The 27,884-nt window shown below is 38.9% G+C and overlaps 3 protein-coding genes and 1 long non-coding RNA gene across 6 annotated transcripts in view; 1 reads left to right on the plus strand and 3 right to left on the minus strand.

The window, feature by feature from the left end:
• Window positions 1-2,276: 2,276 nt before the first annotated feature.
• LOC123877199 (zinc finger protein 329-like) lies at window positions 2,277-12,489 on the plus strand. Of its 2 annotated transcripts, none has more exons than XM_045923731.1 (13): window positions 2,277-3,158; window positions 3,687-3,807; window positions 4,364-4,467; window positions 5,146-5,200; window positions 6,079-6,269; window positions 6,691-6,819; window positions 7,468-7,544; window positions 8,221-8,337; window positions 9,036-9,248; window positions 9,719-9,757; window positions 10,139-10,240; window positions 10,792-11,005; window positions 11,390-12,489. In XM_045923731.1, the coding sequence occupies exons 1-13, from the start codon at window positions 3,012-3,014 to the stop codon at window positions 11,762-11,764; spliced, it is 1,884 nt and encodes a 627-aa protein (XP_045779687.1). In that variant the 5' UTR covers window positions 2,277-3,011; the 3' UTR covers window positions 11,765-12,489. The 2 variants fall into 2 exon arrangements, with proteins under 2 accessions (XP_045779687.1, XP_045779688.1); XM_045923732.1 differs by having other exon boundaries at window positions 6,082-6,269.
• Window positions 12,490-12,722: 233 nt separating this feature from the next.
• LOC123877219 lies at window positions 12,723-13,843 on the minus strand. The gene is made up of 2 exons (XR_006798530.1): window positions 13,335-13,843; window positions 12,723-13,062 (listed from the first exon to the last, which is right to left on the minus strand). It is a non-coding gene; the product is annotated as an uncharacterized LOC123877219 (long non-coding RNA).
• A 776-nt stretch (window positions 13,844-14,619) lies between these two features.
• LOC123877210 (carbonyl reductase [NADPH] 1-like) lies at window positions 14,620-17,222 on the minus strand. The gene is made up of 2 exons (XM_045923757.1): window positions 16,467-17,222; window positions 14,620-15,719 (listed from the first exon to the last, which is right to left on the minus strand). The coding sequence occupies exons 1-2, from the start codon at window positions 17,098-17,100 to the stop codon at window positions 15,520-15,522; spliced, it is 834 nt and encodes a 277-aa protein (XP_045779713.1). The 5' UTR covers window positions 17,101-17,222; the 3' UTR covers window positions 14,620-15,519.
• A 1,175-nt stretch (window positions 17,223-18,397) lies between these two features.
• The window catches only part of LOC123877198 (zinc finger protein 569-like), a 32,776-nt gene continuing 23,289 nt past the window's right edge, over window positions 18,398-27,884 (minus strand). For both annotated transcript variants that reach the window (XM_045923730.1, XM_045923728.1), the window contains 5 exons: window positions 21,706-22,185; window positions 21,523-21,623; window positions 21,368-21,429; window positions 18,587-20,175; window positions 18,398-18,553 (listed from right to left, as the gene is read on the minus strand). In XM_045923730.1, the coding sequence (XP_045779686.1) occupies window positions 18,659-20,175; window positions 21,368-21,429; window positions 21,523-21,623; window positions 21,706-22,185 (2,160 nt within the window). In that variant the 3' untranslated portion in view covers window positions 18,398-18,553; window positions 18,587-18,658. The remainder of the gene's footprint in view (window positions 18,554-18,586; window positions 20,176-21,367; window positions 21,430-21,522; window positions 21,624-21,705; window positions 22,186-27,884) is intronic.

Here is a 27,884-nt window from a genome sequence, read left to right on the forward strand (position 1 = left end):
ATTCATACCTACGGTGACGCTGCGGGCTGTTAGTCTTGTACATAATGTATAACTCAGGCCAATAATGAATTGAAAATGGCGACATTAATCATTTCCTCTCACTTATTACACACTACACTACACCCATGTAAAGTGATTGAGTGAGACTGCATGATTAACCCAGCTTCGTTTCGATTCGTTTCTTCATTGACAAGTGTTATGTATTTGTGCAACTGGCGTCAGAGTGGAAGCAATTAAACTACTTACTGTTGGGGCAAAATACCAAATGTTATTCATTGTATAAAATGACTAAGGAAATATATTTTGAGATTATGAAAAACTTATATTATGTAATAATAATAATGTATATGTAACTATTGTAAACTTTTTTAAGTCGTCGCATCGCGTTTAAATTGATCATTTTGTCATATTTTTTTTATAACGTTGTGTAACATCTTTAGTAATAATAAAATTTAGGAGGGAGTACTTCAGAGATTATGTTTTTTTCAATTCCCTTTATAAATCCATCATACTCTAAGGCTGAGATCTATAGAGCGCACTTTGACTTAGCTTAGACTTAAGAGAGTGTTAAAAAGAGACGGCGTTATATCACTGGCATAAATCTGTCTCGTTTTAACTGAAACTTAAGTCTAAGCAAAGTCAAAGTACGCTCTATAGATCTCAGCCTAAGGCCCTGTATAAGACACTGTTATAACAAGACAGCGTTATACCGAATGGAGATAGATAATACCCTGGATTAGCGCATAGGCTACTTTTTTATCCCAGAAAATCAAAGAGTTTCTATGGGATTTCGAAAAACCTAAATCGACGAATTCGCGGGCATCAGCTAGCAGATACTTATATTGGAAAAAAAATCATAATCCTATTAGAGCATCTCTTTTAAAATTAAAAAAAGTTAAGTCATCACCACTCTGGTCCAGTGCAGAGACTCCACACACCCCCGAGAACGCTGGAAAACTCACAGGCATGTAGGTTTCACAATCGTATATCACTACCCATAAATACGATAGCTTGTTGGTTTGTCCTTCAATCATGTCACAACAGTGCAACGGATCAAAGTGTTTTTGTTTTGCATGGGTATAGTTAGACTTGAGTGACATAGGCTCCTTTTTATCCCGGAAAATCTTAAAAACTTAAATCCACGCAGGTATCAACTAACTAGTTAGCTGTAAAGTACCCATACCTACCTACTGAATTCGTCTCCACGAGATGTAGATAACATGGTACTATAGTACGCGGCAGGTTGAGATGGCAACAGGGGTATGAGGCGGGGGGGGGGGGGGGGGGGGACACCCCGCAACCCCAGTCTCTACACCGGTTGCTATTTCAACCTGTCGCGCACTGTACCTACGTTATTTCAGTCGTTTAGGCCTTTAGGAACCTAGGTAAATCGTCTCTCATCGAGAGAAGTATGGCAAGTGAATTACGGCCAAGGATCGAATCCCCGATGAACGAACTGTAAAAAAGTTAAAAAACTACGCAGATCAATAAAATCATAAGGTTGAGGAGGTACAGTGATATTGACAAACTGAGATGCTAGACTTGCGCAGTTAGGCGATCGCCATATTGGATTCGCATTTTAGTAGTAAAAGCCTTTTAATCTGAATACTATAGAACAATTACTATAATTTTATGGAAAACTTGAAATGATTTCAAAACATTCATCCAAGGATTTCAATTTTTTTTATGGTTGGCACCCAGAGTTGCTAGTTTATTTTATGAAATAGTAACATTGGAATTTTAATCTAGCAACATCGACTAGTGTTGAAAATATTGCCACTATCGATACGTCTTAATATTGTAATTTTGTAAATCAACAAATATATCGATAACTTATAAATATTCATCTGATTCTTCAATTCTTCTAATACAATAAGGATTCCTTTGATTATTGAAAATCGAACTAGCAATAGCAATGTCATTGCTGATTAGTAATATTATTGATAATATTAGGTACTCATTTATACTTACACTATGACTAGTCACTGAAGCTACTATATCCAAATTAGTATTGTTATAGTTAATATGGATAGGTTGATTGAAATGTGTCGATACTAATAGTAAAATGTGCGCGAAACACGTAGACCAATTTGAAGTTGCAATACGGTGGTTTACGTAAGTGAAAGGTAGACTATCCGTTTTTGTATAACATCCTGTCATAATGTCTCGTGTTCAGATTGGACCACGTCTTGTTTTCTTCGCAGATAAACTTAATAAAAATAAAAATATCGATAAGCTATCCATCGTTAACAACACTAACATCAACGTAATTTGACAGTTGGCATTTATTTAGTCGATTTTTTTGAGATTTCGATCGAATTGAAGTTCTAAAATTGTGGTCCACAAAACAAAATAGAGCATTTTCAATAATCATTTCACTGTGTTCCTCCATTTTAAGTGAAAAAAACGTGTTTTCACAACTTCTCAAGTGCACAACGTTTTAGATAACGCGATTTTGGAAAGGTTGCGGACAAGTTTCGTAGAAATGCGCAAGAAGCCATACATACATCGCCATGACCGCCATATAAAGTTCTAATTTACCGTACTGTGGTATTCAGTGCTAATTTTATCATTTAAAAATTGTTTTATTTTTACTGAAAAGTAAAATAGTGCAAAAATAGTGTTATTCTTGTGTTTTGGTTGCTGAAATAGTCAAAATATTTTGGTTTTTTGTATGAACTGGTTAGATTACTTAATTCCTTTGTGGGCGCTCTACGCAGAGCCAATACCTATTTAATGATTTTTGCAGCAATAAATTTAAAATTAAGTGTTACTCAAGTTTCTAAAGATAATTTTACTGTAGCTGTTGGGTTCTGGTCTGAACTATCTTTTTTTATTATTGAAAGGCATATGTAGACTTTTGGGTTAAGGTACCTATATAGATATACAATGCAAGTGAATAACGTACAAACTTGTTACAATAATTTAAGGTGAAATTCAAGAACAAACAAAGTAATAGTGAAATACTTACTATTTTTGTATAAAAAAAAAAACAAAAGTAGTCTGGAAGCATGGCTACCAAAATAGAAATAAAAATTGAGCCGCAAGATCCAGAGAGTGATGAACAGGATGGAATGGATTCAAATTTGAATATGGAACAACCTGGATGTTCACTGAACCCAGTGTTAAATGAACACTATGTCGAAATAAAGCAGGAGGTAAGAGGTTGAAAAATGAATACTTTTTGTAATGATGTCCATCACCTTGTCCATGTCCATTTAGCGGTATGCAAAAAAGTTTGTTTGTTGGTGTGATTTCAATTGCGCCACAACGGAGCAACAGATCAACATTATATCCAAGTGGGCAAAGTCACAAGTATCGCCTAGTAATGTAATAAATATAACTCAAAAAAACCCCCCACACAAAAACCTCTATAAAACTAGAAAAGAACTGATAACTTTCAAACAGCTGAACTGATTTTCTTGGATTATAGCTAATCTTAATACTAATTAATCTTAATAATTTAATCTCTTGATCAAGCCACTGTTCAAACAAAAAAACTAAATTAAAATTGCTTCATTAGTTTAGGAGCTACGATGCCACAGATAGATACACAGATACACACGTCAAACTTGTAACACCCTTCTTGTTGGGTTGGGGGTTAAAAACTGAAGCTATGTGACATTGTCATATTTTCATTTTACAATTCCATATTGGACACAACCAAATTTCAATGTGCATTCTAGGTGCCCGATATACAAATTAAATTAGAGCCATTAGAAGAAGAACCTCAAGATGAGTACGAAATGAGTGGCTTAGATCCCGAGATGGTGTTGATGAAACTGGAGCACCATATGTATGAAAGTGGTGAGTATAGACATACTATATTTTTACAATTTTTAATGATTGTGTTTTACCTACACTTCAAGGAAATATTTCATTTGATGGTAAGTGATGTCTACCAAAGAATTAGCTATTTGTTGTAAGAACTGACAAGGATATGGGTTTAATATAACTATTACACTTCTATCTGCCAATCCGTACTTTGGCCAACATGGTAGACTATGGCCTAAACTCTTCTTATCCTGGAAGGAGACCTGTGCTCAATAGTGGGCTGGTGATGACTTGATGATGACACTGTTTCACATAACCCCCGACCTTGTACTTGTGCAATAGCACTCCATTTATATCTTCTCATTCTCCTGAGGAGAGGAGACCCATGCTCTGTAGTGGGCCAGCAATGGGTTGAGATGAGTATTTTAATACTAATAGCATGATATTTTATATTGTAAATAATGGGTACATAGCACAATAAATTTAGTATTTTCGTAGTAATAGCATGATTCCATACACTCTAATCTGTAGAGTATACTTTGACTTTACTCAGACTTAAGTTTCAGTTAAAACTTGTACTTCCTTTCAGATGAGACAATAAAATTACCGCGAGCAAGAGTTGTGAATTACAAAGAAGATGACTCAGATGAGGAGTATCTGCCTCACATGAAAACTGTCAAAAGAACCCCAAAGGTATTGTTAGGCACATATTTATAACCTACTAGCGACCCGCCCCGGCTTCGTATGGGTGGACATTTATTTTTTTATTTTCCGGGATAAAATATAGCCTATAAGGATTCGGAAAAATCCCTCTAAGTAATGGTAAAAGAAATTTTGAAATCGGTCCAGTAGTTTTTGAGCCTATTCAATACAAACATACAAAAATACAAAGGTTTCCTCTTTATAATATTAGTATAGACTGAGAACTGACGGAATGTCATGATTATGATTATAATTATTAGTTTCCCATTTCTCATTCATATATTTCGACTCTAATCATAATATAAAAACTGTTCCATATAAAAAATTATATAATAATGCCTGTGACTTTGAGATTTTTTATTAATCCCATGCCAACACTGTTTTTAGGGATCAAAAGTTGTGAATGTCAAGTTGTGAAAAAATTGTGAATGTGAATTGGATAAACGGATGGGCTTTTAAGAATCCCGTGGGAACTGTTTGATTTTCCGGGATAAAAAGAAGCCTCATGTCCTTCTCCGAGCTGTAAGCCAACTCCGTACCAAATTACATCAAAATCGGTTAAACTGTTGAGCCGTAAAAGACTAGCAGACAGACAGACAGACACACTTTCGCATTTATAATATTAAGTATGGATGGAAATTTTCAACAATTTACTTGTCTTTATTTCAGAAATATCGTAAGCAAGAGCCAAATGTCAAACCTGTGTTTAAAGGTCGATCTAGAAGTAAGTGCAATTACTGATTTCTTGAATGTATAATAATTCTTGTTTGTCAAATTAAGTGCCTCAATAGCTCAATGGTTGCGGACAGGAATGAATTCCGAAAGGTCTGTGGTTCGAACTCCACTCGTTGCACTATTGTCGTATCCACTCTAAGCTTCACGCTTAATTGGAGGGGAAAGGGGAGTATTAGCCATAATTAGCTTGGCTAATATTCTAATTTAAAAAAAAGAACAAAAAAAAATTAGAAATTTGTATGAAAGATCATAAAATGAATTTGAGTATCATATTGCCGCATGTCACCCATACTATCCCGCACCTGCGGCTCGATTGCGGTACAATGATAGCTACAATGTCACAATCGCAATCACCTCTAATTGGTTGACGTATGCATTGTTGCAACAAGAATAGCATAAAGGCCAATAACAATAATGGCGATTGTATTAATGATTGATGCAAGTTTTACGAAATCGAGCCTATGGGTTAGCGCGGGGGCTGAGCGAATTTGAATTGGAATGTACCAATTCAAACCTTAAAGCAGGACTTCGTCTGTGTTGGTGTTAGCTGGCGGGCGTGCTCTGCTCTGCCTTTTTGGAGTGTTTTTTTTTTGTTAAAACTGACTGGAAAGCGCTCTAAAGGGGTGCCGTGCGTATGTCGGCGAGCGCCGGCACAGACGGAGTCCATACTTGTGTAGTTTAACTAACTTGTTACAAATAACTACAAACTTGACATTGGCTAGTCTTTGTAAAGCCAGACGAGAGAGAAAAAAAAATTAGTATTGTAGATGCAGATGTGGATGCCCAAATCAATGCGTTCATTAAGTATTTCAACGTTGTATCATGGTGAGCCATTATAGTCTTAGTAACCCTAGATAATATTTCTAGCAGATGAACAAACCTATTCAGAGGAAGTAACCAACAACATAGAGATAGTGACCATAGACGAACAAGCGAGACAGGCTGAGCATGAAGAGACAGTGAGGGCGCGAAAACACATGAACTATACTTGCGAGCTTTGTGCTGTGGGATTCGTTATCAAAGAGGCTTATGACATGCACTTGAAGATGCATTCACCTGTGAGTAACGCTTTTCATCATCATCAGCCTGTGGACGTCCACTGTTGGACATAGGCCACCAATGGACGCCACCACATCCGGTCCTCAGCCTTCCTCATCCAGCCACTTCCCGCCAGCCGCTTTATATCGTCAGTCCATCGTGCTGGAGGGCGTCCCACACTACGCTACGAGTAACCTTTTTCTGTAATCTAAATAATGGAAAAGATGACTGACTGACGGGTCTATCAACGCACAGCTCAAACTACTGGATGGATCGGCTGAAATTTGGCATATGTTGACGTGGGCAGAAAGGTTTTTTGAAAAGTCAACGCCTAAAGGGGTAAAATAAGGGTTTGAAATTTGTAGTTGTTACGGTATAGTACGGAACCCTCCGTGTGCGAATCTGACTCGCACTTGACTGGTTTTTTGTTTTGATCACCAGGAAGCTGGGGCTCAGGAATGTGACATATGCAAACTTCGTTTAAAAACTCAGGACATGCTGTATCAGCACAAGCTGCGGCACTACCGGCGGTACCGGTGCTCCATATGCCGTTTTCTGCAGAAGGATAAGGTAAAAACTCATTTATTCCATGACAATTCATCAGTTATTCAATTACAATTCATCATTTATTCAATTACAATTCATCATTTATTCAATTACAATTCATCATTTATTCAATTACAATTCACCTTTTATTCAATAACAATTCATCATTTATTCAATACAAATTCATCACTTATTTAATACCTAATTCCCGCGACTTCTTCTGCGTGGATTTAGATTTCAAAAATCCCATGGGAACTCTTCCGGGTTAAAAAGTAGCCTATGTCACTCTCCCAGGTTTTCAACTATAAAAAAACAGGTCAATCCGTTGTTCTCTTGCGGTGTGAATAAGGACTAAACAACAACAATAATTTCGCATTATTAGTGTGATACAGTAATAACACTTTTGCAATATTAGTATGATATGATACTTCATAATTCAGAACCTCGATAGCTCAACGGTTGAGGAGTGGGCTAAATTCCGAAAGGTCGTCGGTGCAAACCCCACCCGTTGCACTATTATCGTACCCACTGCTGGCACAAGCTTTACGCTTAATTGGAGAGGAAAGGGGACTATTAGTTAGGGGGGGATTAGCATGGCTAATATTCTTTTTAAAAAAAAAACGTTCATTGCTATGTATTCAAATATAAATTATAGTGAATATTGTATTCAAGGACACAGTAGCTGCGCACATCATGAGTGAGCATACAGGGACTGCGTTTGTATGCCAACACTGCGGGCGGGACTATAAGTGAGTTGCAATGATATACAGGGTGTATTATTTTAAATGTTATTAATCATCATTAAGCCATCACCGGCTCACTACTGAGCACGAATCATCTCTCAGAAGGTTCTCGGAATAAGACCAAGTGCAGATTGGCAAACTTAAATTAATGTAATTAGACCATTTCAAATGTTCATGGTTTGTAAAGTTTGATATATTTGATGACCTTCGTGGTGAGCGCTGTGGTCTTATAAGTGGAAGGTCTGGGGTTTGATTCGCGGTAGGGGCAATTTTAGAATTTAAATTGTCTCTGGTGTAATCTGGTGGGAGGCTTCGGCCGTGGGTAGTTACCACCCTTCCAGCAAAACCGTGTCACCAAGTGATTCAGCGAAACCGCTCATGGGGTAAACCTTTTCCAAACTAGCCCGCTTTCATCTAAAGACCCTATATCTTCTATATCATCATTTACCTCCACACACGCAACCGCGTAAGTATTGTAGCTTACGCCCATAAAGTATTGTGTAGCATGGCGCAACGATGTTAAAATACTTTTTTCTTTCTTTCAAAGTATTTTCCTTGAAATTCGTAATTTTCAAGTCTGATAGGTGAAGGTGATTGACTTTCCTATTCTTATTTTGAACGCATTATGGTTTCGTTAAGGTCTTTGAACATATCACGATTTGTTTGATATTGTGTTTGGCAGACGGCCGGCGTACCTCAGTCGCCACATCAAGCAAATGCACACCAAACCCATCCGACTGGAATGTCCCATCTGTCAGCGCGTGTTCCACGAGCGAGGCTGGTACCGCTGCCATGTCAGGTACTATATCTACTTTACCATTGTACCTTAGAATAGAATAGAATAGATTTCTATTCAAATAAACTTTTACAAGTGCTTTTGAATCGTAAAATAATAATTTACCACTGGTTTGGAATGCCGTTCCTACCGAGAAGAACCAGCAAGAAACCTTAAATATCTAAAAGGAAAAGACTGACAGCCTGACTGAAGCTCAGCTCAAACTACTGGCCGGATCGGGCTGTTTGGCATGCAGATAACTATTATGACGTAGACATCTGTTAAGAAAGTATACTTGAAAATTCAACCATTAAGGGGGTAAAATAGGCGTATGAAATCTGTGCAGTTCACGCGGACAAAGTCCCGGGCAAAAGCTAGTTCCTTAATATGCATGTGGAAGGACTAAAGAGACGAAAACTACCAAAGAGAAGGCGAATGGATTCTTGATGGTTGGTTGATTGCAGCCAAGGTCTGTAAATTTAAAAAAAAAACATTTATTCAATAATAATTCATTTTTTATTTAATAATCTTAAATTCATTAAAAAAACCATCATTTATTTAATTATTCAATAATAATAATTTATTAAATAATAATTCATCATATTCAATAATTCTTCGTAATTCATCAGTATGTAATAATATTCATAAATAATTTATAATGAACTAGTTGACACCGGTGACTTTGTCCTCGTGGATTTTCCATATCTTTCATTTGATTACAGAACTCATAACGAGCAAGTAAAACGGAGCATAACTCGGAAAGTGACGTGCGCGCACTGCGGGCGCGACTTCCGCAACAAGTCCTATCTCATCCGACATCTGTTCGTGCACGAGGACAAGCAGCCCGCGACCTGCAAAGTTTGTTCTAGAACGTTCAAGAACAGCGAGGTGCTGCGCGTCCACATACGACAGCATCACGGACAGAACCCACCACGGTAAGACTCCACCTAAGCTCCCATGCTCTCCTGGTACTTTATGTAAGCTACAGTTGGTGTCACGCAAAAGATCTTTGACCTTGAACTTGCGCAGTGAGTGATATATCGATATGTGGTTAGACCATAATATGTAATGACCAGAAAAGCTGAAGTATGAGAGGCCTTCGGCTCGGGTAGATAAACGTCTCGGATAATGGCTTGTTTTATACCCGCTTCCTCGGAAATTGCTTGGTTATTAAAAAAAATGTCAATCGGCTCTTTTTCTGTCCACGTGCCAGCAATTTCCAACAGGACGATAATAGAAATTGCTGGACAGTTTCATACTGGGAATGATACTTTGAGTAATTTTTAGGTACATGTGTTATTTTTTATTGCAAAACAATGTGGTTATAAAGACTGAAATCGCATATTTTATTGTAAAGCAAAGACATTATAGAGAATAATAATATTTTTTTTTTGTTTATGAACAGGGACTATGCAGACAGTGTTCAATCAACAAGGCTATCGAGGTGAGGCTAAAGAAAATAAAGTTTAAGGTGGATGCGACGGGTCTGCCCGCGAAACTCAAATTTAATTTGGTTTTTCGCAATTTGTAAACTAATACGACAAAGTAGGCTTAAGGCACTTTAATTGCGCCAATGGCAGTATCTTCCTCACAGGTTGATATAAAAATCTTTACTTGAAAGGGTCCAGTTTAAGAATTTAGCCCTAGTATCGACTATAACTCCCAAATTAGTACACCTTTTGATAGACAGAATTGTTAGATATTTTGTAAGATGATATAGTGGTGATACTCAATTACGTAGACTTAAAACTAAAGCTACGAGGGTTCCTAACGCGCCCAGGTCTGACAATGCATGGAAATGAATGAATATGCTTGCTATGCGTAGGTTCGGCGCGGACACGACATGCGTGGTATGCGGACGCATCCTCACCACGCCGGCCATGCTCAACCGACACATGCAACGCATGCACACCGAGCGAATCAAGAGGTGAGTACCCAAGCGGAAACATTTTGAAATTCGTCATTTTGGTATTTTTATCATAATATATACCAGTTATATACCACCAAAATATATACCAGGGAGTATTTCTAGGAGAAATACTCCCTATCAAAATTTCAACACTCTACCTATTACGGTTCATGAAATACAGCTGACAGACAGATTGACAAATGGTCAGTTGAGTCTTACTAATAGGACCAACCCGCTCGCACTCTTCGGCTACAGAACCCTAAAAATTCTGTTCTGTTGTCTCTCGTTCTATTCCTAAAAACGAAACAAGTACAACTTGAACTCTCGAGGACAGGATTCTGTACGATGAAGGTTTTCTTATCATCTATAAGTAAAGAACAATTTTCTGCATTTTTCAAAATTCAAGGCTCAAAGGGAAGAGGGTATTAAGGGGAAGGTAGTGAATAAATTCCATCTATTTTCTTAAAATTTAAGATCTCACACAAAACGAACTTTCATTTAATTTGACAAACGGTACAGTTTGAGAAAATAATATAGAATCTCAGCTAACAACCTTACCTGTTTCCCAGATTCCAGTGCGACTACTGCCAAAGATGCTACTATTCGAAGGCAGAGGTGCGCGCGCATATAGAGTGGACTCACCTGCAGCAACGCAAGCACGCATGCGCGTGCGGGCGCGTCTTCCGGTCACCCGCGCTACTGCAGCACCACGCATTAACAAGACACCTTAACATACACCAGCCCAAGGACAAGAGCTGTACGGTCTGCGGGAAGATGTTTGCGGTAAGTTATTTCATGTGTCAGTTTCCACTCGTCGCGATAGATGGCGCTAGTGGTACGTTGAGTCGCGCTAGCATCTCGTAGCCTGATAGATCATGAAATGTAACTTCATAGGTAATGTGGCTGTCTCCACATTTTGACCCTAGATGACGCTACTTGCACTCGTATGAAAAGATCATATAGCATAGTAGATGGCACCACAGGTATCTTAGATCACCCATTATGAAACCTGAATCGCGATAACAAAGTGGATTCTGAATTTGTTTGACGGGTCAGACGGCCAGACACGACAGACGGGCAACGCAGTGATCCAAGAGTTTCCTGTCTTTGTGAGTTTTAATTCCTTTTGAGGTACAGAACCCTAAAAACAAATCATTTTTGTTGCAGAACCAACAAGTGTTAACGCGCCACGTAAAAAGTCACTCCGGGGAGACGTACCCGTGCACGGAGTGCGGACAGAAGTTCAAGACGCAGTCCTACGTCAAAGTGCACTACAAGATCAAGCACCTCAACATGACGCGCGCGCAGGTCAAGGCCCAGAGCAAACGGAAACTCATCATGATCCACTCCGAAGAACCCATGAAGGCCAAACTCAAAACTAGCAAAAAATCCAAACTCAATACCGTAGACCCGTTGAATTTAGACAATTTTGAAAGCAAAATCAAAGAGTCAGTCGAAAAGGATGTGAAAAAAGAGGTGTCGGATCCGCCTGTACCTGTGCCTCTCTTTGAAACGTTTGTCGATATACAGAGGGAATGTTGAATAGAATTTAATTATTTAGATAAAGCCGTGATGGCCTAGTGGTTAATACGTCTGCCTCGTATTTGGGAGGTCAGGGGTTCGATCCGGGGCACGCAACTCTAACTTTTCGGAGTTACTACATTTCAGTAATTTATATCACTTGCTTTAAACAGTGACGGAAAACATCGTGGGGAAACTTGCAAGCCTGAGAGTTCTCCAGGGTCTGTGAAGGCTGCGAATCCACACTTGGTGTCCACCCGCGTGGTGGACTATGGCCAAACCCTTTGAAAGGAGACCTTGACCTCAAGCCGGGGTCCGGAGTTCGATCCTGGGTACGCACCTCTAACTTTTCGGAGTTATGGCGCTTGAAGCGGGTTTCCAAAACCGACAGGTCGGTGCGGGCCGGTACCGATCGGTGCGGGTAAAATATTGATCATCATCATCAGCCTGTGGAAGTCCACTGTTGGACATAGGCTTCCCTAAAGAGTGCCAACACACCCGGTCCTCAGCCTTCCTCAACCAGCCACTTACCGCCAACCTCTTTATATCGTCATAGAGTGACGCTAGAGGGCGTCCCACACTGCTTGCTTATACGCAGTCTCCACTCAAGGACTCCGCCAACGGCCATCGCCTCTACGACAAGCATGGCCTCCCCACTGCCACTTCTGCTTGCTAATAGTTTGGGCTATATCAGTCACCTTGGTTCTCCTCATTTCGAATCTTATCCCTCAGTGAAACTCCCAACATCACACTAATATTATAAAGGCGAAAGTTTGTATGTGTGTGTGTGTGTGTATGTTTGTTACTCCTTCACGCAAAAACTACTGGACGGATTTGGCTGAAATTTGGAATGGAGATAGATAATATCCTGGATTAGCACATAGGCTACTTTTTATCCCGGGAAATCAAAGAGTTCCCACGGGATTTAAAAATCTTAAATCCACGCGGGCGAAGTCGCGGGCATCGGCTAGTAGCCTCATATTGTTTCCTCACAAATGGGAGAAAAGTACTATACAAGTCTCGGCCGAAATAGCAATTAACGACTTCGAAATCACTTTGGAAGTCCTCAGCTTCACGTCGTCCTTCCATAATTTCGTCAAAATCGATGGGCTTTGAAATGCTCTAGACACTTTCGCATATAATATTAGTATGGATTTACTCGCAAAAGAAAAGGTGGATGGATTGCGTGACGGAGGATATGCGTATAAAAGGGATGGATGATACGTTGATGGTTGACAGAAGAGAGTGGAAGAAGAGGACGTGATGTGACCCCACGTAGCGTAGGATAAGGTCAGGAAAAAGATAAATTACTAGCAAACCTTGTACGGGACTTCGTCTGTGATGGCGTTTGCTGGCGCGCGTGCTGTGCTTGTTTGGAGTGTTTTTTTTGTTAAGAGTGGCTGGTTTTTGTGTTAGTTGGTGTTTTTTGGTGGTGGAACTGACTGGGAAGCGCTCTAAAGGGGCGCCGCGCGTATGTCGGCGGGCGCCGGCGCAGACGGAGTCCATACTTGTATAAATTCAATAACTTGAAAATATCACAAACTTGACATTGGCTAATCAGAGTAAAGCCAGATTTAAAGAAAAAAAAAACCTTGTACGAGAAAGTGTCATGTTGGCAGACCCTACACTAGTGGTCCATTGTAAATAGTATTGTAGTTGAATGAATTATTTGCGCTTGGTACTGTTGTGTCGTGTAATACCGTGTATCAATAAAACTATTTATTATAATGGACTTTTTATTCATGACTTTAAAAAAGGGGAGGTTCTCAGTTCGTCGGAATCTTTAGTTTTTTATGTAGGTTTGTTCCCCGATAACTCGAAGACGCCTGGATCAATTAGAATTTTTTATTATTATTCAGACAAGTTAGCCCTTGACTGCAATCTCACCGGATAGTAAGTGATGATGCAGTCTAAGATGGAAGCGGGCGGGAAAATATTTCCGGCCAATCAAATCCACGCCGACCAAGCAAATCTTGTTCGTCTGAACTATAACTTTTATTTTTTATTAAAAATATTAGAATCCGTGATCACGGAGCTTTCAGGATTGGTGGCTCGCGGACTATCTAATGAAGTGTTACAGAATAGTTTTGTTGGTCACTCAAAATGGTTAACGCCCACTGAGTTTTTGTCTTTGTCATTTGTACGAGATAGCGAAACAGAGAGCTCTAACTTCTCTCCGTGGATAGAGTATAGCCAACTAAGGGCCGGCCGCACATATGGCGGAGCGCAGCGCAGTGCATGCCCGCGAAGTTTTCTAATCGCGTGATACATTACGCGAATTTCCACCAGAGAATGCGCGAGCACGCGCGGGACTGCGCGAGTATCCGCTCGGATGCAAAATTGATTTTAGATATTACTAGCTGTGCCCGCGACTTCGTTCGCGTGGAATAGTGACTTTTCGGGCAGCATATACTCTGTACGTTAAAAATGTTCGCAGTGATTCTTTAAATTGACATAACTTTTTTATTTATGAACCGATTGACATGAAATAAACACTAAATGTTAAGTGAAGCTTACTACAATATATTAGTGAAAACCGTATCTAAATCGAATAAGCCGTTTCTGATATTAGCGTGCACAAACACACAGACAAACAGCCAAAAAAAAAATTAATTACAATTTCGGGTTCGGCATCGATATAATAACAACCCCTGCTACTTTTTTTTTTATATATTTCCATTGTACAGACACCACTTTTCTACAATTTTATTATATGTATAGATTTCAATGAATACAATGTCGATAATATTTTGACTGTGAAAAATGCTCTGAGCTGCGCTCCGCCATAATATGTGCCCCGGCCCTAATGATCACAAAATCAATTTCGGTACGAAAGTAAAGTGTGCTGAGGTACATTGAAAGAAAAGAAAAAACAATAACCAAAATAAACTTCCATTTATTTTTATGTACATAAATACAGAGTATTTTATTTTAAGGCGGCGTTGAAAATTATTATTATTAGTTTATTATAATGCAGGGTGTAATTAGAATGTAGCGCTTTTATTACAATCCAATACCAATAATAACCATTTGCCTTATACTGTAACTTTAGTGATATAACTTACTAAAATGCCCTGCTTACGACGCGGCATTGACCTCGCGGCATCTATCGACGCAACGTTCGTTTATCTCTAGCGTCAGTCAGATGTTTTATTTGCAATATATTGCTAACTTTTAAAAATACAGGTTTTCCTTTCGCGTTATATTTGTGGTATCATCTGTAAGCATCAGTACATTTTTGCTAGCATTCTAATTACACCAGTTTTTTATCTATTTTATTTTTTGGTTCATGTATACTGTATAGGCTGTAAGAAATAATAATATGACAATACTTATCAAGTTATCACTTATCACAAATCAGTAATGCAAAAACTTTCACAGCTGTTTATAAAACATTCAAGGAAGGTCACAGTATAATATCCCTGTCCAACTATATGAGTATTAACACACTAGGACGCCATGGCGACGTCGCTGGCTACGTATCCAAACAATTAGTATTGAAATTTATGACAGTTAACTCACTTAGCTACGGTCTGGTTACGAATTGGAAGTGTAGCCACGACCGACCGGCTTCAACTTGGAAATTGGATACTCTGGCAACTTGGTGACGCGCAGCCAAGTCACCAGTATTTTGGCGTCCCTCAATCAGTGGCCAACTGATCGCCAGGACGGACGCTCGCGTGTTTGTGTTCACTACTGTTGTGTTGTTTGCTACTTTGTCTACGGTAGGTAGCCAGAGATGGCCATGGCTGGGTAGCCAGCGGACGTCGCCATTTTTAATATTTCTCTGTTGGCTTATCATCAGCCCACGAGACGATCTTCTTGTTGTACCACACAAACTCCCCCCTCACTGAGTCCGGGGCATCTAGAGCAAGGTATAGAGGAGCCTGAGCCCCGTCGTCGATGGAGAGCGGACCTTTGTGTGACGACATATCCGTGTCCACGTAGCCGGGGTGCACTGCGTTGACTTTTATATCTGACAAACAAAATAAGTTTATTAACAAGATGAGATGATGAGTTAGATAACAAGTATTGTAATTTAAATATTATTTTATTTTATATAGATATTAATCTCAATTTTCTATGATATTTGGACACCAACATGGCTAATGGCCAGGACTCTTTCTTAGATTTAACATTTTAAGTACCTGCACACTTTATGCAACAGAGTAGTGAGGCCAGGGCCAAATAGATAGTCATCTGCAGAGTTTTGAGTCTCGGGTAAACAGTAATATCAGTGTAGTATTTGGAAGTACAAATCTTATCATCTACAATTGAAATAATATGTAAATCACAAGATATCACAGGTATTGTAATCTTTTGGGTTTTACTTGATTATGCATAAGACATTTGCCAGATAATTTGGAGATTTTAAGCTAAAAATAAACAATCTGAGACATAACAATGTAATGTTATTTTGACTTTTTTGCACATACAATATATTATAGTTAGACAGAGAGTGACAATACCTAGGCTACTTTGTATCCTGGAAAATCAAAGTTCCCACAGGATTTATAAAAACCTGAATCCACACGGACCAAGGCACAGGCATCAATTACACCACAATGACGGAACCAATTTGGCTAAGAAAAAAGGCAAATAGCTTATACTTAACACCTAAGTTCCTGCAAGAATTTTATAAACCTAATAAACCATGTGTTGTTGTGGGCATTATCCAATAAAAAAACTGATAAAAAATAATACAAGGAACCGAGGAACTTACCTCTATCATTGAGAAGCCTCTGCTGTATCTTCGTCAGTGCTGTCAAACCAACTTTAGAGACGACATACGATGAGTTTCCCCACTCAGCGGCCTGAGTACCCAACTTAGCCGCCTCAACGTAGTCACGCATCAAGCCCGACAGTTCCGATATAGTTAGAGTAGGATCTTGAAGCCGGTCACGTAACCTTTTGCTTGGTATATTACTCAAATGGCCGGCTGAACTAGACACGTTCACAACTCGAGCCCCATCACGGAGTATAGGAAACAGTATTTCGCATGTTGAAAGTGTAGAAAAGTAGTTTACGAACAAAGTTTGCTCGGCCTGCACTGCTACGGGTTCAGTTGCGTTGCCTTTAAATGCAATCGCTGCATTGTTTACCAAAACATCGATGCCTCCGTACTTCTCTTTTAAATAGTCTCGGAACACCTCAACGCTTTTCGCATTCGTGATGTCTAGCTGGTGGTATTTCGGGTTCAAACCCTCTTTCTGCAGATCGGCCACGGCCTGCTCGCCGCGCCTCACGTCACGCGAAGTGAGATAAACATTTCCTTCGAATCTCTTGCAGAGCCCGCGAACTATCGCGAAGCCTATGCCCTTGTTGCTGCCGGTTACGATGGCTACTTTTGAACTCATTTTCGTAGATTTTTAAATGTAGTAGTAAATATTACGGCACCCAACCGCGACGTTTCAAAACTCTTGAATGATAAAATTGATAAAGCGCTGCGACATGCGATAGCTTATCAGTTTACACTATGTTATTGGTCTGTGGTTCACAGTTCACACTTCAAAGACCAATCACCACCCATAATAGATAATCTATGCACCATCCAATCATACTATCTCTATGATCTTCTCCAAAGAGTAGGTAGGTAGGTACTTCGTTTCAAGAGGTGGGGCATGGTGGGGCTTCCACAAAGAGTAGCTTTTTTTAGAGTTCCGTACCTCAAAAGCGCTCAAAAGGAAAAACGGAACCCTTATAGGATCACTTTGTTGTCCGTCTGTCCGTCGTGTCTGTCAAGACAACCTATAGGGTACTTCCCATTGACCTAGAATCATGGAATTTGGTAGGTAGGTAGGTCTTATAGCACAAGTAAAGGAATAAATCCGAAAACCATGAATTTGTGGTTACATCATTAAAAACAAATTAAAATGTGTTTTAATTTTCAAAGATAACTATATACTAAGTGGGGTATCATATGAAAGGGATTTACTTGTACATTCTAAAACAGATTTTTATTTATTTTTATAATTTTTGATGTATCGTGCAAAATGTCGGAAAAAATACTCAAGTACGGAACCCTCGGTGCGCGAGTCTGACTCGTACTTGGCCGGTTTTTTTGCTATTTGGACAGACAGACATCGGAGGCGGACTTCGTCTGTGGTGGCGTTTGCTGGCGCGCGTGTTGTGACTTTTTGGAGTGTTTTTTTTTTGTTAAAACTGACTGAAAAGTGCTCTAAGGGGGTGCCGTGCGTATGTCGGCGAGCGCCGGCACAGACGGGGTCCATACTTGTATAGTTTAGCTAACTTGTTACAAATAACAACAAACTTGACATTGGCTAATCATTGTAAAAGCCAGACGAGAGAGGAGGACATCGGAGGCCCTATTGCTATAATAGGGCCACATTAGCACCCTTGGGGTTACGGAACCCGAAAAACAATATAATGTAATTTAATATAGTCCATACAAAATGAATTCTTACGCGCCATTTAACTCTGTGTTAAGCGTACTTTTGACATGAAAGTTGACACAAAGTTAAAATGACGCGTGAGAACTCATTTTGTAGGTACGCATTATATAAAAATTAAAAATAAAATTAGGTACTACGATCAAAGCCGCAGTACAAAGAGCCATAGAGAAGAAAAGAAGAAGAAGAAGGTACTACCAGGGTACTACGATGTTTAATAGATCGATATTTAAAAAAAAAAACATTAACCTTTTAAGGGTTTTATTTCAACACTTTTTCTACAGACAGAAAATCAAAATAGCAGTGCAGCATTAAAGTATCACAATACCAGAAGAAAAAAAAAAAAAAGTATCACAAAAATCGATATCTTTATAACCGGCCATGTTACAACGATTATTACCTTAGTAGGTAGTTACCTACCTACCTTACCTACTCCTCCTAATATAACTACAATCGATGCACCTATACAGCTTTCCAAGACTTCCCGGTCTCGTGCAGTAATGCACTATTCCGCAGTGTGATATTTCATGTGGCTCACTAAATAACTACTTCTTGAACATTTATAATCGCATACCGTACAAGCATGCGTCATATTCTCTCCAGTATGAGCCTTCATATGGTTCACCAAATAATTATTTTGAGAACATTTATATTCACACAAACTACACGAGTAAGGTTTTTCCCCCGTGTGACTTCTCATGTGGTTCACTAAATCAGTCTTTCTTGAACATTTATAACTGCAAAACGTGCAAGCATGAGGCTTTTCACCCGTGTGGGATCTCATGTGTCTCACTAAACCACCTCTGTCTACAAATTTATAAGGGCACAAATCACAACTATAAGGCTTTTCCCCAGTATGAGTTCTCATGTGCACCACTAAACGAGTATTCGTTGAACATCTATATGCACATAAGTTACACGAATAAGGTTTTTCTCCAGTGTGAATTCTCATGTGCTCCGCTAAACGATTGCTTGCTGAACATTTATAGTCACAAAAATTACACAAATAAGGTTTTTCCCCCGTGTGAGTTCTCATGTGCACCACTAAACGAGCATCTGTTGAACATTTATATTTGCATAAACTACACGAATAAGGTTTTTCTCCGTGTATTGTCATGTGGTTCACTAAACCAGAATTTGTTGAACATTTATATTCGCATAAACTACACGAGTAAGGTTTTCCTACCCTGTGAGTTTTCATGTGCGCCACTAAAGAACTATTTTGTTTACATTCATATTCGCATAAAGTACACGCATAAGGTGTTCCCTTCCTGTGATTTCTCATGTGACTCACTAAACTACAATTTCGCACACATTTATAATTGCATGCAGTACATGAAAAACGCTTTTCCCCGGTGTGAGTTGTCATGTGCCTCACTATGTGACTATTTGTTGCACTTCTATAACTGCATAAGGTACAAGTAAAAGGTTTCTCCCCAGTGTGAATTCTTAAGTGGTTCCGTAAATTACCGGAATGTGCAGTACTAAAGTTACATACATCACAAGCGTAAGGCTTTAATGCAGTGTTATGTTGCATATTAGATGTTAAATTGCATTTGTTCTTTACTTTGTTATGAGTTTGGATGTGTTTAACTAAGATATATTTCCGTTTAAACATCTTTCGGCAAACATCACATATAAACGATTTTTTCTCAGGAAATGTATTTGAGTTATCTTTTTCTACTTTTATTTCATTAATGACTGGTTTAATGTCGTCTGTCGTAGCGGCTACATTATGACCTGTTGCTAGAAACTCTTTAAATATTGTAGGGACATTATCAATATTCGGGTTTTCATAGGAACTAACAGTTTTCCGTGTTTTCATCAGCGATCCGTCTTGTCTGGGCACAACTTTAAACTTTTTACAATCATACAACTTGACTACACAATTAGTTAGTGTATCAATGTTTATGTGTGCCTTATTGCTGCTGACGGCTACCTCGCCGTTGTTAGTTTCAGAGCCTCGTTCACTTTCCTCGATTGTTTCATTCTTTGTCGCAAGTCTCGCAGACAAGGGAGCACCTGAAAATAAATATATTTAGTTATTAACTTTTTTCAAAAATGTCTTAATTAGATGCTACTATAAAGTGATATAATATGTAGGTATCCTATAAAATATCAAAAAAATCACAAAAATTTTATTCAATTGATAAGTGCAATAAAAATGCATTGAATGCATTTTGTATTTTAAATTTCCACGCGAAAACGTTAACCGGCATTTATTTAAGGTTCATGGGCTGTGATGGTATCTGACGGATTGGTAAACAACCACATTTTAGTGAAATACATTAACAATACAACCATGTGACGTCACAGTCGGAATTCATCATGGCGGCTACAACTTCGTGCGATTCGAATATTTGTACACAAAGAGCCATAGAGAAGAAAAGAAGAACAGAAAAAAAGTGAAATCTTTAAAATGTATTATAAAATTCAATAAATAACTTTATAAACTGACTTAACATTTTCCGACTGCCTATTGCCAAAACGATCTTGTTTATATACTTTTAGGGTTCCGTACCTCAAAGGGAAAAAAGGAACCTTTATAGGATCATTATTCATTTCGCTGTCTGTCTGACTGTTTAACTGTCAAGAAAACCTATAGGGTACTTTCCGTTGGCATAGAATCATGAAATTTGTCAAGTAGGTAGGTCTTATAGCACAATTAAAGGAAAAAATGCGAAAACAGTGAATTTGTGGATGTGATGGCGTGAATTACATCACAAAAAAAATTAAAATGTTTACATAGACAAATAATAAGTATTTTCAATATTCAAAGTAAGATAACTATACCGAGTGGGGTATCATGTGAAAGGGTTTTACTTGTACATTCTAAAACAGATTTTTATTCATTTTTATGCATAATAGTTACTGATTTATTGTACAAAATGTCGAAAAAATACCAGAGTACGGAATCCTCAGTGCGCTCCTCAGTGCGCGTGTCACTTGGCCAGGTTTTTTTTACTCGCTTGATGTGAAATAGCCTATTGTAAATGTTAGTGTTGACAGCAAGTTAAGGACACAACAAAAATATTGGAATGTCAAATCAAATCAAATCTTTGAAAAGAGCAACCGCCGAGTTTCTTGCTGGTTCTTCTCGGTAGGAATGGCATTCCGAACCAGTGGTAGATGCTTTTGACGATTCAAAAGAACTTGTAAAAGTCTAATTGAATAAAAATATTTTGAATTTTGAATGTTTTCACTGGCCACTTACCTACAGTTAGAGGCAAGTCTGCAGAAGGACGAGGCTCATTGATCTGCTTCCAAATGCTTAGTCTGTGAAACATAATACAATGTGTTTAGAGTGTACTGGGGGCCACTAGCAAAGTTTAACTTCAAAGAAACATTAGCATTGTATGGTGTACTGACTTGTCATCAGTAGCAAAAGCAGTGAGTGAGGGGTCGGAGAACTCAGCCGCTTGAGGCTTGCACACTTGTGACGCGGCACAGGCTTCCTCGTCGACACCGCTCTGCAAAATGAAAACCAAATTCATCACCTTACTGTTAATTGAGTCTGCACAGGTAAACAAGCTTTGGTATGAACGATCTCACCTGCAAATGCAAGTGCATATGTTGCATGTACACATGTGCATGGAGGAATTCCTCAGTACAAAGTATACATTGCAAGGGAACACTTTCATGCTTTATCAGATCCTGTGTCTCGGCCTCTTGTTGTGTAACTGGTGCTTTCTCGTTGAGAGCTTTATAAAGAGCTTCATCCAGTAGTTGAGCTTGCAAACTCATGTTTGCATCAGATAAGCAGCCTTCATTAGATGCAACAAATCCGCTGCAAACCTTATTGTCATCTTCATTTGTCACTTCTGTGTCTCCATCAACCGACATAGAGTCATCCCTTGGTTCGTTTTTTACTATAATGCTGTGTATGGTTTCCCCTAATTCTGTCTGTTTGTCTTCCGAGGGATGTTCTAGTATGTATAAGTCACAGGGATTGGTTCCTAGCACAGTCCACCCGATGTTACTCTTTAGTTGGTGCTGTGTGCGGTCAATCATCTGTATATGTTGTGTTGTTATCTGAAACAAATCAACTATTGAATGAGTACATTGTTTATTTACTGACTAGCTGATGCCCGCAACTTCATTCGCGTGGATGTAGGTTTTTTAAAAATTCTGTGGGAATTCTTTGATTTTCTGGGATAAAAAGTAGCCTATGTGCTAATCCAGGGTATAATCTATCTCCATTTCAAATTTCAACCCAATCCGTTCAGCCATTTTTGCATGATTGAGTAACAAACATCCAAACATCCACACTTATAATATTAGTAGGTGTGACGGGGTAGGCCGTCACAGGAATAGTTAAATAAAAGTCCCGGGTGTGGGTCAATCCTGCCTTTAATCGTCTTTACCACCGCACGCACCCTGCAGATGAGTTAGGACAAACGAGACTGGCCTGCTCCAGGAGGAAGTCCGTGGCCTTCTGGGGTTCCGTCAGGCAGGTTAACGACGTGCTCCAGAGGCAGCTCCTCGGCGTTAGAGCGTTGCACCAGGTAGAAGGAGGGCCGTTGAGCTCAGTGCCTATGCAGCGGACCCCAGCGGGTCCTGAAGGAGCACTCTAGCACACTTAGTCACAAAGGTTAGGGCGTGTGGTGCGTTTAACAGTTTTCTTAGTGTAACGAGAGAACAACCGCCCGCGCAGCGTCCCGGTGGTGAGTGTCCGCGAGCGCCGTCCGGCCGCGACGCGGCCCGTGTGCAAAACCAGTTTCTAGTAGGTAGGGTTCGGTAGCCGCGTGCGCACTGCAGTTCAAAGCATGGAAAACCCAACCGGCGCGAACGAAGCTCGCGGGTTCCGCCTTAATTATTTATTTAGTCTTTAAGGTAACACGTTACAACGTTACAGTACCCCGCCAAAAAACGTAGGATTTTTCGTACCTAATGCGAAAAATCCGACTGACTCCACTCTTCGAGAACACTGTCCTCTCATTCATACTTCCACATTCACACTTTCATACCTCTCTTCCAGAATTTCTTTCACATTGTCTTCTAGTCTGTAATGGTTATGACATAAGACACTAACATACAGAGTAATTATTATAATAATTTAGTATAACTACTCAGGACAGTAATTCGGAGAATATTGCACGTGTAGCTGTTGTAATATTCAATCGATAAGTTGGATGGATGGTAAAGTATAATCAGCAGGTAAGTACTTTGTTGTATCATAAGTAAATAGTAAATTCAATAATTAGTTAATTTAAGGCTTAGGATCAATTATTCATAATTTAATTATAATATATTATTTATTTAATTTTAAGTTTGAGGTGTGTTTGGTAATAAGTTGAGTAAATATTTACATAACTAGTTTTAAGTGTAATTTGTGTAATTAATGTAAAGTGTAAATATTGTATAGTTATAATGTTGTATAACTAATTAAGTTAGTATTAGTAGAGTAGTGTATTTAAGATAATTGCATGATTTATTAATTTTTTTTTTACCATTAGTGCTAATAAATTAAAATTGTTTATTTTATTATCTTTTTGTTTTAATTCTAAACTATTAATTGGTTTTTAAATGCTTTAAAATCTTTTACATGCCAAGTACCAAGATCTTGACCGTTCATATCCTGTAGCTGGTACACTAGTGGAGATAGTTTAGCAACTATTCGACATTTAACAAATTTAGGTGCTAGTTTTTTACTAAAGTAACGATCCTTATCACTTTGTACATAGGTTCGTTTCCATACTATGTCGTTAACGTTAAATTCAGTTTCCTTCCTACGCAGGTTATATTGCTTAGTATTTTTAACATGAGCTTCCCATAGTGATTTTTGTACGTCATTAAATATTTTTGCAAGATGACCTATATTTTCACAGTAAATGTCCCTAGGAAGAAATGAAATCTCGTCAGCTTCATCAGAGTGTGTATAGTGAGAACCACAAGCTACTAGTTCTCTGCCATAGACTAAAAAATTTGGGGTGTAGTTAGTAGTTTCGTTCACGGAACTATTTATAGCGAACTGAATTTTCGGTAAGTTAACATCCCATGCTCTATGATCATTTTCAATGAACGATGCTATGCTTGTGATAACAGTTTTATTGTATCGTTCCACCGTGTTTACTTGAGGTGTGTATTTAGGTGTGAAGTGAATGTTAGGTATTTTATATTTATTGAAAAATGAGTTTAAATCATTACTACTAAAATAAGAAGCATTATCCATGAGAATAAACTGCGGTATGCCATGGACTAGGAAAACATCATTTTCCAAAATCCGGATGACAGATTCCGAGGTTGCACGCCTTACAGGAAACAACATAGTGTATTTAGAAAAACAGCAAACTACAACTAACAAGTAACTATGTTGCTTTCTACTAGTCGGCAGTGGACCTAAAAAATCTATGGATAGCATCTGGAAGGGCCGTGAAACCTGTTTAGGTCTACCCATTTTACCTATAGTGCCGTGGGTAGATTGTTTGTAGGCTAGGCAGATATCACAGCTAGAGACGAAATTAACAACATCCGCGTACATACCAGGCCAATAGAATCGAAGTGTCAAGCGTTTGTAGGTTTTAAATACACCGAAGTGACCGGCAGTGGGTTCAGAGTGGCATTCAGTTAGGATTTGATCGCGTCGTTCCTTAGGTATTACCTCCTTCCATTCAAATTCTTTATGTAGTATGCATTTAGCTTTCATGAATCGATAAAGACGTTTATTTTTAACTATGTAATTAGGAAATGAGGTGGGCGAATTCTGACAGCCGTTAAAAATGTTTAGGTACCACTCATCGGAACTATGAGTACCATCTAGCGATGTATTATCCGTATCTATAGCTGCTATAGGGCATGCACGTGAAAGAGCATCAGGTATAATGTTATCAGCTCCGCGACGATGCTTTATTACGAAGTTAAAACAAGATAGACGGACTCCCCAACGAGCTAGGCGTCCTGTAGGGTTACTGAGATTTAAGAACCATTTAAGAGCTGAGTGGTCCGTATAAACTGTGAATTGTTGACCGTTTTCGAGATAGCATCTCCAATGTTCTACAGCCACCAAGACAGCGAGTGCTTCCCTCTCGGTAATGCTGTAGTTCCGTTCAGGAGCTGTTAGTGACCTACTCATGTAAGCTATAGGGTGTTCAGTGCCATCGATAGTTTGTGTTAGTAACGCGCCAACTCCGTAGTCACTAGCGTCGGTATGTACTTCGTATGGTAGGTTATAATCAGGGCAGGATAAAATAGGAGCTGAAATTAGACACTCTTTTAGTTTAGTGAATGCATCGTCCGCTTCTTTCGTCCAAACGAAGGGTTTAGCTTTTTTACTAGATGAGGTTAATTGATTTAGTGGTGCTGCAATGGAACTAAAATTGGGTACGAATCTTCGGTACCAAGAAGCAGTCCCGATGAATCTCTTGACTTCTTTTTTATTAGTAGGGGTAGGAAAATTGAGAATTGCATCGACCTTGCCAGGGTCGACATGCAAACCTTTAGAGTTAACTACATACCCTAGATATTTAAGTTCCTCGCGAAAGAAAACCGATTTAGACAAATTTATAGTTAAGTTCGCAGATTGCAGTTTCTTGTATACTTTAATTAATAAAGATATGTGGGTATCAAAATCTGGTGAGATTATTATAATATCATCGACGAAAACAAAGACTGAATTTTCAAACTCGGGCCCGTAGAATAATAAATCAACTAGTCGTTGTTGAGTCGCCGGCGCATTAGTCAGCCCGAACGGCATAGTGACAAAACGGAATGTACCGCGACTAGGGATGTAAAAAGCAGTTTTATCGCGGTCTTCCTCAGCTATAGGTATTTGCCAGAAGGCCTTGGATAAGTCGATACTAGATAGGTATTTTGCGTTTTTTAGGTTGTCTAGTATTTCTGCGACGTACGGCAATCTATATGCGTCTTTTCTAGTTATAGCATTCAGTTTCCGGCTATCTAAACAGAACCTGAGTTTTCCGTCCTTTTTCGGTGTTAGTAGAACCGGTGAAGACCAGGGACTTTCGCACTGTTCCACTACTCCTAGTTGTAACATCTCGTCTAGCTCTTCACCTAGGATTCGTTGCTTGTCCGGAGACATCCTATAATAACGCTGTCTGATAGGTGGTGAGTTACCAGTATCTATATGATGAGTAATCAAGTTCGTACGACCTAGACCAAGTTTCTCAGCTGAAATATTTTGGAATTGTTCTATTATGTTATCCATAGTAGTACGTTGCGATTCGTTTAAGTCACGATAGGAACGTAACAACCCGTTAGTCTCATTCACACTAGAAACATGAAATTCAGTATTATCAGATAACTGTATAGATTTTGAAAATTTAGGAAATATTTTAAATTTAAGCCAAAAATCCATTCCTAGTATTAATGAATTAGTCACTGACGGTATGATATAAGCTTTTAGAACATGGAATTGACTTTCGAATTTTATAGGTAAATAGATGTAACCAATAGACTTTAAATTTTGGCCACCAGCTGCAGTAAATAATTTAGAGTTATCGTCCGGTATTAGAGTTAACCCTAGTTCTAATAATCTTAAATAAGAGTCTTTACCCAAAATTGTAATAGCGGACCCAGAGTCCAATAAACCACGCAAGGAGATGTCGCCTATATATACAGTTGCATAAGGACGGATGTCGTTATTAGGTTTTTTGTCCAAGATTGATGCAATTGAGTAGCTAGAAAAAAATATGTTAATTTTAGTTAACCAATCCTTCCACTCTTGTTCGTTATAGTTTTTATGTTTACGAGTAGGTAAGGCGCTCGAATTGCAGCAATCTTGCACAGCTAGTTTTTTGACTTATTTTTAGAATTAGATTTCCCTATAGCTAGGCAATCAGTGCAGTCAGGAAACTTAACTCCCTGCTTTCCACATTTAAAACAAATGGGAAACCGTTCCATCTTACACTGGCTTAGGGTGTGGTCATTAGTTCGACACCTAGGACATGATAAACGTGTAGGTTTAGAGACCTCTGCAACGGCATTAACGGACTTTGGTTGCATATTATTTTCATTTTTAGTTGTGTAGTATTTTTTTGTGTAGTTGTGATTGAATTTAGAGCCAAAAGGTTTGTGTGTGTTAAAATGTTTATTTGAGTTTTGGTTAGATTTAGGTTCAAAAGCTAGGTCAGGAGCTAGTGTATTAGGAGTTACACGCGGTGGATCCCTATATTGAGCTGTCATTCCATGTACGCTTTCGTAGTTTAAGCACAAGGTACGTAACTTTTCGACCGAATTTAAACTGTCTGGGTTAGCTGCTAAAACGTTGGCGTAACACGGCCGTATGTTATGTAGTAAGATTTCAAGTTTGTCCTGTTCTGACAAAGGCTTTATAAGTCTAGAAAAATAGTCAGCCATTATTGAGAAGTATATAACTATATCTTCCGTTTCACCCTGCGTTCGGTTACGGATTTCAGCTAATAGTCGGTAGTCATAGTCTTTCTTGGTAAAATCTCTAAGTAATAGTTTAGCTAACTCGTCCCAAGTTTTGACTGTATCGCGTATGCTCCGGTGCCAATGCTTGGCATTGCCCGTGAAAAATAATGGCGCTTGAGCTAATAGGCGATCCGCTGTTATATTCTTTACAGATGCGTATTCTTTCACATCCGTAAGGAATGCACGGACGCAAGTTGCACCATTAAATTTAGGTCTAATTCGATCTAACTGATGGTCACAATTTATTATTGTCGTAGCTGGCGAGGTAGTGTTCTCGAAAAAAGGTTGGCCTGCACTAGATGTACTCGGCGTGGGGGTACTAGGACGTTGTATAGTAG

Source organism: Maniola jurtina, chromosome 23, assembly GCF_905333055.1.
Source record: "Maniola jurtina chromosome 23, ilManJurt1.1, whole genome shotgun sequence".
Classification (NCBI taxonomy): Eukaryota; Metazoa; Arthropoda; class Insecta; order Lepidoptera; family Nymphalidae; genus Maniola; species Maniola jurtina.

What these genes read in the sequence shown, in the direction of transcription:
- LOC123877199 (XM_045923731.1), top strand. Translation starts at nt 3,012, where the DNA reads ATGGCTACCAAAATAGAAATAAAAATTGAGCCGCAAGATCCAGAGAGT. An exon ending in GCACCATATGTATGAAAGTG is followed by an intron (nt 3,808 to 4,363) that starts GTGAGTATAGAC and finishes ACTTCCTTTCAG; the next exon opens with ATGAGACAATAAAATTACCG. An exon ending in CACTGCGGGCGGGACTATAA is followed by an intron (nt 7,545 to 8,220) that starts GTGAGTTGCAAT and finishes TGTGTTTGGCAG; the next exon opens with ACGGCCGGCGTACCTCAGTC.
- LOC123877210 (XM_045923757.1), bottom strand. Translation starts at nt 17,100, where the DNA reads ATGAGTTCAAAAGTAGCCATCGTAACCGGCAGCAACAAGGGCATAGGC. An exon ending in GAGGCTTCTCAATGATAGAG is followed by an intron (nt 15,720 to 16,466) that starts GTAAGTTCCTCG and finishes TTTGTTTGTCAG; the next exon opens with ATATAAAAGTCAACGCAGTG.